General features: G+C 38.2%; 1 protein-coding gene across 1 annotated transcript; it reads right to left on the bottom strand.

Moving 5' to 3' along the window:
• Positions 1-4,202: 4,202 nt before the first annotated feature.
• Positions 4,203-10,731, bottom strand: LOC124263312 (multiple epidermal growth factor-like domains protein 11). The gene is made up of 5 exons (XM_046697896.1): positions 10,549-10,731; positions 7,892-8,077; positions 5,129-5,266; positions 4,398-4,544; positions 4,203-4,315 (listed from the first exon to the last, which is right to left on the bottom strand). The coding sequence occupies exons 1-5, from the start codon at positions 10,706-10,708 to the stop codon at positions 4,203-4,205; spliced, it is 744 nt and encodes a 247-aa protein (XP_046553852.1). The 5' UTR covers positions 10,709-10,731.
• Positions 10,732-10,916: the final 185 nt, after the last annotated feature.

The following is a 10,916-nucleotide window of genomic DNA, read 5'->3' as shown; positions in this document are numbered from 1 at the left end:
GACCCCTCTCAATTAAAACAATGATGGCTGAAGACAAAACATTTGGATGGGTCAGGACCTGTATTAAACACTTGCGCCTTTGAACCTTTTTGGATATTTTGATGTGCTAAGTTTGAAATGTGTTGGTAATCTGGCTACGACATGATACACGTTTCAACGATTTAATAATTTTAAAGAAGTGTTTCCATCTTTGCTGTACTTTCTGTCAGTTTCGCCAAAGTTGTAAGATTCTGAGAATAGTAGCATCTCAAGATTTTCTCCTAAAATAACCTGCCGTCATATAACAGGAATGCTGTTAAATTTGCTTTAAATACAAATCACTGAGTCTAAATGGTTACCTATACACCATTAACATCGCTGCTATTGTTTCATGATTCACATAATTGATTCCCTACCGTACTGAACAGATGTAATGCATCACGTTAATGAATAGTTGATTAGGGAGCATTAAGAGCATGAAGTGTTCATTCCAGATTTAATCTAACGTCATATTCACTGCCAATCACGTCAACTACCGCAGCAAATGCCATATTCCGTCGCTCTTGACTAACGTAGCGAAAGTTTACTTAATGCCACGATTACCGTTGATTAGCTGCATTCACGTCTTCAACTCCTTAAATTGACTTACTCGATGAAAGGTGATTGGCTTTAAACCATTTGGTCAAGAGAGCACAGATACTACATTCTATCCTCAATGATGAAGTCACAATTGGACATCCATTATGGATGGTTATAGTCGGGGGTAATAAGTTTCGTGGCTTACTTGACAATATTCAAATAGCTAGGTAAACGTTAAGGGTCAAAAGTTCTCAGGGTAAATGTCGAAACTATGTAAATAAAGAATTCCTGATCTTTATTCCTTGAAGTTCCAGAAGGGTAAAACAAATACGTTTCTATTAATGCTAAGGAAAAGATGGGTAAATTATAGAGACATTGGCCTCCTTGGTCCAGCCGAATATTACTGCTGGTTGTAATTGGATAAGTTTAACTTCTCGAGAAGCGTTTCTTTCTAACAATAATGGGAAGTGCGGTTGTAAATGGCTAGATTTGATTACAGAGCATTCCTGCACTGCTGAGACCAGGAACAGGCGAATTAAACACACATGGGGGTTAGACCGTCTGGAAACGTGGCCAAAATGACCGCGAAGGTTTCAATGAAATGTTGCCCCATCTGTGTGTGGTTCTGCGGACATTATTTAGGAAACTGGATTGGAATGTGTCACTTCTAGCAGAGAGAATAGAATAGCTGTAGCTTATCCCTGGTTCTAGTCACTCGACTTGTTTATGGAGGACCACGGCTCAACGTCACGATACATGATATATCTATACTGAAAAACAACCAACAAAAAGAACAAAAGAAATAATAACAAAATAACAAAAGAATAACCAAACAAACACGTTAGGGAATGTGAATATTGTTTTCATATGTAGTTCAGACTTTCTTTCTTTAAATGTGTACAGTATATCTACATTTGTGAAGATCCGTTACTTATTTGGCTCAGTATATTCAGGGTATCAGATAACTTACGGGTAATGAGTATCTGGTTTCCTGTATTTCATGGGTGGAGACAATTACATGCTGCTGACGTGGCGACCATATGTTCTGCGTGAATGATTGCACATGTGTCATGAAATGAAATTCAATAAAATATTTTATGTTTTGACGAACAAATATAACCTGGAGACGGATTTCATTGTGATACGTTTTTCATTTTTTATCAGTGAACCATTAACCACTGCCCTTTTATTGTGACTGTGATGGAAACGTAGTCGATAATAATCGATAATGCTCAACAAGTACCGTCAATTTAATGTATATTATGTGTATATTATAGTTCATAATTATAGTACCACAATTTATCCTCTTGTGGATGATTGTGGCAGTAAACCACATCGTCAAACTTTAAAGCATCGACAATAAAAAAAAAAGAAGAAAACAAACAAAACTTGAAAAAGACAAACACACACACACACACAGCCAAAAGAAAAACAAAATAATAAAAACCCAACAAAACTTTATAGCAACATCTTTTAACTGATTATCCCTGAGTAGTCAATAACGTCGTGTAATTCGTGATTCTGTAATCAGATCTATTAAATGGATATAGTTCAACACATTTCAATAAAACTTTAGCTGGCTTCACAACAGGAACATGGAGGACACCTGCAAAAATTAATGTAGCAACAAACCCTTTTCATCTCTGATCTTACAACAACACAGCGAGACCTGCATGGATCTGATTGAAAACCCAATCAGCCTCCCGTGGAGTCAGTTGTTGCTCGTGTTATAAAAGTTGGAATACACAAACATGCGGTGTTCGTTACACATCTGTCTCCGCTTCCCCTTGGGATCAGACACAATGTGTCATTTAATACTTAGACTTGCTTCATATGAATTCGACGGAGGTATAGAATGAGTCGTTCGCTTGGATGGTTATCTATCCGTTTTCTCATTACACGAACACAACACAGGCTAGAAACACTGCAACGCTGAAAATTAAACGTTACCAAACATACGGAATCTAAATTCTGAGTGGTGGCTTTCTTAAACTAATAATTACAAGCATCAAACTGGTACATGTTCCGGGTGGAGATCAACACGTTACCCAGATCCTCATTTACTTGTCTGTGGTGATGGAGGGATGGAGTAATGGAACTGTATCACCCAGTCGGAGGGCCCGTCATCTCACGTCAACGTCAACGCGCCATGTCATGGATTAACGTCACATCCACCCTGTGAATCGTTCATTTACAAAGAATTGCGAATTCAAGGTCCAAGTGAGTGACAGTTACCGTGTTGTATATGTCTATAGTGTTGGTAGAATATTTGAAATCGACATGTCATACTATTTTAGGACATTTGTCATGTACATAATGTAGTTCTGATAGATAGGTATATTCTTTGTTGAAAGCTGCTTCTTTGGAAATTTAGTTCATTACAAGATATGTACTCACTCATTAAGCTTACACGCTGTGATGTAATTGCATCGCTATTAAAAGCACCGTTAAACCCAACTCACCATATTACAATTGTGACTCTGGCACATATATGACGCTGACATCGACATTCGTAAGATATGAACTAACTATATCTGAACTAAGAACTAGCTGCAACATCCTTCTGTTTAAGAAATTGTTTAATATTTTGTTTGATGACCATCTTTTAATCCACCATCACACTTAAATATTTAATTCGACACGGATACACTGCAGTGCGGAAATGAGAAGCGACGAGGCTCTACGTTAGCTCTTTGACGTACATCCTGCTCCCACTGGCGTTCATTTAGGAATTGATCCAATAAGCTATCGTTGTTGACATTTTTTCATCCATACCTATTACTCCTTTGCTCTTTCATTTATAAAGTAAACTCGACGATTATCACATCACAGTTCGCGCTGACATAATTTGATTAATTAGGATACTCATTAATTAAGCGGTCATGCGCTGACAAATTATACTTGCCAGGTTTCCACCTCGACACTAACTTCATGTCATGCAACAATTTACACCAACGCGATTACAGCATTTTTTGGTCTGTATGTGTATGTGTGTGTTTGTGTATGTTTATATGTATGTGTATGTGTAAATACTATGTGTATGTGCATGTTTATGTGTATGTGTGTATGTTTGTGTGTGTGTATGTTTGTGTGTGTGTATGTGTATGTGCATGTTTATGTGTATGTGCATGTTTGTGTGTATGTGTATGTTTATGTGTATGTGCATGTGTGTGCGTGTATGTATATGTTTATGTGCATGTCTGTATGTTTATGTGTGTGTGTGTATGTTTGTGTGTGTGTATGTTATGTGTATGTGAGTGTGTGTATGTTTATGTATATGTGTGTTTGTGTGTGCGTGTGCATGTATAGCAGGGTCAACGTGGCCATAGACTACCAACACTCTGCTGGGGTGTGAGGTTGTTTATTTCAAAGGATGAAAAATTGCTGAATGTTAAACGACACCCTGTAACAATAAACATAATAATATTATATACATCTCACACAATTCATACAAAATACATATAATTCCATACACGGGTTAATACATATGGACAATTATCAATAATACTCAAAGCATGAATACCATTATTTACAACACATATGGAATATGGGCATTATGAAATTACAGCATTACGAATAACGTAATGATGATACATGCATACAATGTAATACACAGAAGATAGATTATAATACACCATTACGCATTAGTCGTAATGATAAAGTACTCCCAGGCCTGTAGTTTTGTCACAGCTAACACCATTGACGCAGTTTCCGCACTGGGAGGCACAGTTGATACCACAGGAACCATCGGGACATGCTGCGCACACAAAGTAACTTAGACTGTGTATACATTATTGATCATAATATGTGAAGACAAACAAATCAATGTACCAACTCACGTTGCCGACATGACTTTGTGTCGTCATTCATCCATCCTGCTGCACATCCTCCAGGACAGGCCCCGCTTGTCTTTTCACAGATTACACCACCCAGACAGTTTCCACACACTGAGGCACAGTTGATACCAAAGAAACCATCTGGACATACTGCAAATACAAATAACAAGAAAACAATCTTCAGTGCAGCGGCACATGCTGCAAACATGATAAACATTCTGACATAAAAATATTATACTGGACAAAATAAGTTAGGGATATTGGTATTTTTATGATTGATATTTTATAAGTGTGTCAATGAATAAATGGATCATTATTCATTATTTCAAAATGTACATATATCCCTGACTATTTTTGTCCAGTATATGCCAATTTTGTATTTGCTGAAGATCATGATATTATGCTTCATCCGGGAGGCCATTGACATAATCAGTCCTGCTGTACCATAAGACTCGAGCACATGTAAATAACATGGTGGTACTAACAATTTACAAAAACAAGGTTCTTTCAACCTTTAGGCGGCAAGCTCCTCCACTGCACCATAAGATAACAATACGTTTATCGTCAGTGTTTAGTTTTGTATTGTGCCATTGTGGCCGTGAGACGCGTGTGTTTGAACATGAACCTTAAGTTGCTTAATTCACAAACTCATACAGAAATAGAAACATCCGCATAAAACGCATGTAAGCTGTTTATAAATTTTCACTTTAATGCTAACTATTTTCACGTCATACCTGTTTGGCAGTCGACACCATGGTATCCTGGGAAACATCCACTAGAACAGCGCCCAGTGATCTTGTCACATACATCATTACTCTTAAGGCAGCGGCACTGTTTGTCACAATCTTCAGAAAACCACCCACCACTGCAAACTGATTATTGTTTTGTTTACCATATTCAAATACAGTCATCATGTTAATAACGTACAAATGTGTCTTTCGGGATATCTTCTTGATAAATCTCAACTGCATTTTGATATAGCATTTGTTACGAACGTAACCCTTTTTTAACATGTTTGATACAAAGCTATCCTACTGTACATAACCTGGCCCAATTGGAAGCCGTTTTACACGAGAAATGGCTCAGACTGCCCCTTCAGAGGATCAGGAGGCTGACAGGGGGTATGAGGAGGAAAGTGCTGACTGGCATAATGTCACATGGAGGTTATATTCTGTATTATCTTACCTCACACATAAACGTCGCTTTCTGATTGGTTGAGCGCTCTTCTATTATTTTCAATGTACCCCGCTTACAAGCGAGTAACATTTTTGAATGTACCCCGCTGTCAATGGCAGCTCATTTTGTACTTCGTGGTAGTAATTCTTTATCTCGAATAACATTGAATCACGTAATCATGTACGGACATTACCGTTTTTTGCGAATGCAAATCGATTGAAGGGAGATAACTCTAAATCTGTTTTTCTTGTCAGCAAAATCTAACGATGGCTACAAAAAGATTTGTACCCGTGCTTCAAACAATTCAAAATTAACATTAAGGTGTTCCGTAAGATAAATACGTTGTTCACTGGTCCCTCGGGGCCCATTGGTTGGGAACATAAACAAACATCGAGGGTATATCAACCCATACCCCCCTCGTGACCAGTGAACAAGTTATATTGACCTTGAATTGACACGCAAAATGACATATTGAATGTTCACATTCTCCAATAAATTCAACATTCTTGTACAGACATGGTTTTGTATGAACAACAGTGTGGCGTTTTCTTAAAATATGAGCAATTATCATCATAAAATCAACATGGATTTCAATCATTTTGGAGTCAAAAGATCATACGGGTCACCACGAGAACTTTTATGCACGTGTTCAAAGCGTAAATATACGCAAAAATACAGAGGGTGCTTAAATGATTTCTTTGTGGATATATGGGATTACACTTTATCAGTAGATTGCAACTTCCAGTATATGTTCCAGGATTCGAAACCACACTCTCTTTATGACCCACCAAATCGCCAGCACATATAGCCAGTTGTCTTTCCAATAGTGGTTCCTTACACAATTCTGTACTACAAAAACATGAAAACCTCTTTTGTTATAATTTCCATTGATGTGTGAATTTGTATAATTTGAAAAACACCAAGACCATTGTTTTGAAGAATAGAGAGCTCTATCAAAACATGAGAAAAGAAAGTATGACGGACAACTACTAACTTGGGTATATTCATATAAATACTAACTGAACCATTATCTAGACCAAGTAAGTATATGAACCATTATCATGGGCAAAACATGTAAAAGAGGTCTGTATACAGGCTAAAAGAGTAGTATATGGTGTTTTGAAATGCTCGTCACCACTTAAACCATTACCATTTCATACCTGACAACATTTGACAAAAGAGTTAAGGCTAGGTCTGATTTATGAGGCAGAGATATGGGGTGTAAAGTGTGAGTTGTGCACATAAATTGACACTGTACATATGATGTCCCGCACAAGCATACTTAGTGTAGAATCTACAACTGCAATCAAATGCTGTGGGACAGGTTAGACTTACTTACAACATAAGAACTGAATCAGGAAGTTTACTAAAGAAAGGAGAGAAGACAGAACCAGTACTATTTGCAAGGAAACACATTATTGATGGCGAATATCTTGTTACATCATGTTATTTTCAAGTGTAAAACATATGATGATGATGAATGATGAAACTTTAAATGGCATCCACTAACCTGTCTTTGTACATATATGGAACAATGTATTTCTAAAACAAACTGGTACCGAGAGGCTCTGACTCCGGGGTGTGCCATTATATCACTACAGTACTGAGAGCGGATGGATAGATACGTGTTTCGTTGAAGGATCGAAGAATCGATAAATTCAATAAAGATAAACTCATTACGAAGTAACCGCCTCCGTGGTGTAGTGGTTAGAGCATCTGCCCGGAGAGCGGAAGGTCGCGGGTTCGATCCCCGACCGCGTCATACCAAAAGACGTTAAAATATGGTACCTGTTGGTCCCTGCCTGACGCTCGGCATTCATGGGTACAACAAGTTCTGGTCGGCTCGGAGTCATAAAAATGTGTCTGAGTGGGGTATTCATGCTTTACTGCGGTATTGGCTAGCACTATAAAATGAGCTTAAGTCTGGGCTAGTACAAGCAGCTACACATACACATACACACGCATGCACGTCGTCATATGAGCGAAATATTCTCAAGCACGACGTTAAACCCAATTTCACCTCACCTCACCTCACCTCATTACGAAGTGAATACTATTTCAGAAGGATGAAGTTATTACTTTTCCTGTATAGTTTTTGGAGTGCATCATATTGATATGGTGATGCAACATAAAGGTTATATTTTGTCCTCACCATGTGTGTGCGGAAAGTACCACAAGTAACACATAATGATTGCCACCTGGAAAGATTTCATTCAACTGAATTAGAGGATCACATTTAGGCTCCCAATACACAGGTGCAACACGTTTAGTGAATCGCGGCAGTTATGCAAATATGTGAATCCACATAGTCCATGACATACCAAATATCTGCACTTCACACAAAGTAAGGAATTTCAGTGAACCAGGTATCCGTATAGTGACCGTGGTTCCTGTCAGTGGCTGGCGGCAGGTGACGTTAGCTATAGGAGGAGGATGTTCAGTTGATGACCAGTTGTAGCACATCTGGCTGCCCACAAGTATCTCCATGCCGTTGTTTCTGTCCAGATCTGTACAGAAGGAAGAAACATACGATGGAGATAGCTATCCAGCTGACTGGTGACATCATCTATGTTAACCCGAGTCAGTATGAATGTAAAATCACGAAGCTTCCAGTTTCAAGTCCCATTACTTTATTTCTCTCTTTAACTGAACAGATGGGAAAACAATATGGAGAAAGAGAATTTCACACCAAAGTCCTGAGATATTATGTATATCGGCACGAGAAGGTAAAACCTTAAAACTATGAGGCGTCATATCAGTGGTATAAGTAAGAGTCATTAAAAGTCTCAAGTCCAGTTTAAACCTCAAAGTTCTTAAATCCTTTAGAATACATAGATACCTTCGGATTGATGGTGAGACAGAGTAAAGGTTTGATACATCGAAAACAGCTGGACATGTGGAAGTATGTTTTTGATATTATCAATCAGGATGTTTTGGTGTCCAAAAAGTATACATTTTCAATGTTTCACACTTGGAATGTCAATCTAAGGAAATGTAGAATATATTTAATCTCACAGTATGATTACACAATGTCATTCAGAAAGTGTGGCGATGGAGGTAGCATAGTTGTTAAAGCATTCGTTCAGCGCGCCGAAGACCTGGGTTCTATTCCCCAAATGAGTAAAATGGGTGAAACCCATTTCTGGTGTCCCCCGCCGTGATATTGCTGGACTATTGCTAAAAGACGTAAAACCAAACTCACTCACTCACTCATTCAGAAGGTGGTCATGTGTAACGTATGTATATTTGGGATTACACTTTCTCATTGAAGTACTGATTCTGGTACTTTGTTAGTTTGAGTCCTATCCTGTATTTGAACCCTTACCCTCAGACACTCCGGATTGGACTGAAATGACGAAAGTCCCAAAACATTTAAAGTAAATCGTATGTGTTTTTTTAGGTATGGCTAGATTTGTCTACACTGCCAACAGTTGAAGGGATGGTGTAAATCCAGCTAGAGTCTATGTAGGAAGCAAATGTACTTTAAGCCCACATGGTCTCTAGTGTGGTAATCTACCTTCTGTTGTTGGCAATCTATAGCCTGTTTTATGTTGTATTGCTCCCTTTAACAATATCGTTTTATGATAACATGCTACTTTTACTTTAATATATGTGATACACTAGTACGTTTACTGTTCTTCGTCTACAGGCTTTAAATTTCTAGTTTTATTGATGCTTACTGTAATAAGTGATTGTTCTCGTCACGATATTGCTGACATATTGCAGATGTGACGATAGATATTAACTCACTCAATCACTCAAATGACATTTTTAGGTCAATGAATACAACATGCCACGGCGAAAATGTAAACACACGCATAACGTCTGTTCCCTGAACAAATGATGCGGAGTAATGCCTTAATATGCGAAAATATATTATTCCTCAGGTACTATAATTCACGAAATTTTTGCGTCACGATATTTGTGCGACTTTGCCTAATTCTCAAGATATATTGCAACTAAAAGTTCCATCTAAAGTAAATCCAATCACATATTAAAGGTTGACCTTAATCTTGAACTGAGTAGAGTACTTTCGTGTCTATGGAATCAGGGATGTTTCCCTAAAAACAACACACGCTCCATTGGCCAGATAAGCTTAAACCTGTGATAAAAGATCAGTTTAGTCACTAAGTTTATTATAGTAACGACTTGGTACGAAAGGTATAAAGTGCAATCCTAAAACACAATGTTGAACATTACCAGGTTAACGTGGGTGAGTAAGTGAGTTAAATTGTATCGTCACATCGGCAGTATTGACGATGACATATGTATGAAATATATCTTAACGGTATAAAATCCTCTCTCTCTCTCTCCTCCTCCCTCCCTCCCTCCTCTCTCTCTCTCTCTCTCTCTCTCTCTCTCTCTCTCTCTCTCTCTCTCTCTCTCTCTCTCTCGCTCTCTCTCTCTCCCTCTGTGTGTGTATGTGTGTGTGTGTGTTAAAGTTCGGCTAAACTTTTCCCACAATCGCCAGCGGCTGAAGAGATGGTATAAATCAAACTAGGGTCCATGCAGGTAGCAAAGGTATGGTAAGTCCCAATGGTCCATAGTCTGTTGATCTACCTTCAGTTATTGGCGATCTATAGCCTGTTTTATATTGTATCGTCCCCTATAGGTAAACTGTTCTAGACTTAATCACTAGTTTTAAACATATGTCTGTGATAATCTAGTTGTTTTACTGTCCTTCGTTGACATGTGTTAATAATATATTTTTAATCATTATTAATCCATAACTTGTTTTAGTCACGATATGTAACTTAAAATCGTAACTCACTCGATCACTCTGCAGTTAAATCAGGTCAATCATCGGAAGGGTGTGTCAATTCCCGGGATATCCCAGTGTGATTTGCATTTGACCAGAACACTTGTGATAACAGCACATTCAATGCCGTTTCAAACCAAAACGATATGAATAATCTTGATCAATTCCTTTCACCGTCTGACATTACCACCTGTACTTGGTTCATATTTGTAAACTCACTGGCCTCACGTAGATAGAGTCTGATGTGTTGTATCTTCTCTGGAACTGAAGTGTTCAGGTTCACAGTCCAGGTGGGATTTGTCTCATTCTTTGTATGAGTACATGTTGATGTACTGAAAGCCGTGGTGGCACTGCCATCTACACCTCGATCTGCACCCATTCCACCGACATCATTAAATATACTGCTCTGGTTACAAGATCTCCGCAAAGTAATGTTTTCGGAAAATGTGACCAAAAAAATACAGATTAACGAATGAAGGAAACAAATTTTGGGGGGTTTGATTCGGCTGCTGTTTAACGGCGCACTCAGCAATATTCCAGCTATATGGCGAGGGTCTGTAAATAATCGAGTCTGGAGTAGATAATCC

The sequence above is a fragment of the Haliotis rubra genome, unplaced genomic scaffold (assembly GCF_003918875.1).
Source record: "Haliotis rubra isolate DU_JTF1 unplaced genomic scaffold, ASM391887v1 Scf879, whole genome shotgun sequence".
In the NCBI taxonomy this organism is placed as follows: Eukaryota; Metazoa; Mollusca; class Gastropoda; order Lepetellida; family Haliotidae; genus Haliotis; species Haliotis rubra.
Note: the sequence above shows the minus strand (reverse complement) of the source record. Positions and strands in the feature narration are given on the sequence as shown.

Excerpts from the sequence above, each read along its gene's own strand:
- LOC124263312 (XM_046697896.1), bottom strand. The coding sequence starts at position 10,708 with ATGGGTGCAGATCGAGGTGTAGATGGCAGTGCCACCACGGCTTTCAGT. Across the intron at positions 8,078-10,548 it reads ACTCTATCTACGTGAGGCCA|ATCTGGACAGAAACAACGGC; the intron begins GTGAGTTTACAA and ends CCTTCTGTACAG. Across the intron at positions 4,316-4,397 it reads CACAAAGTCATGTCGGCAAC|CATGTCCCGATGGTTCCTGT; the intron begins GTGAGTTGGTAC and ends TTGTGTGCGCAG.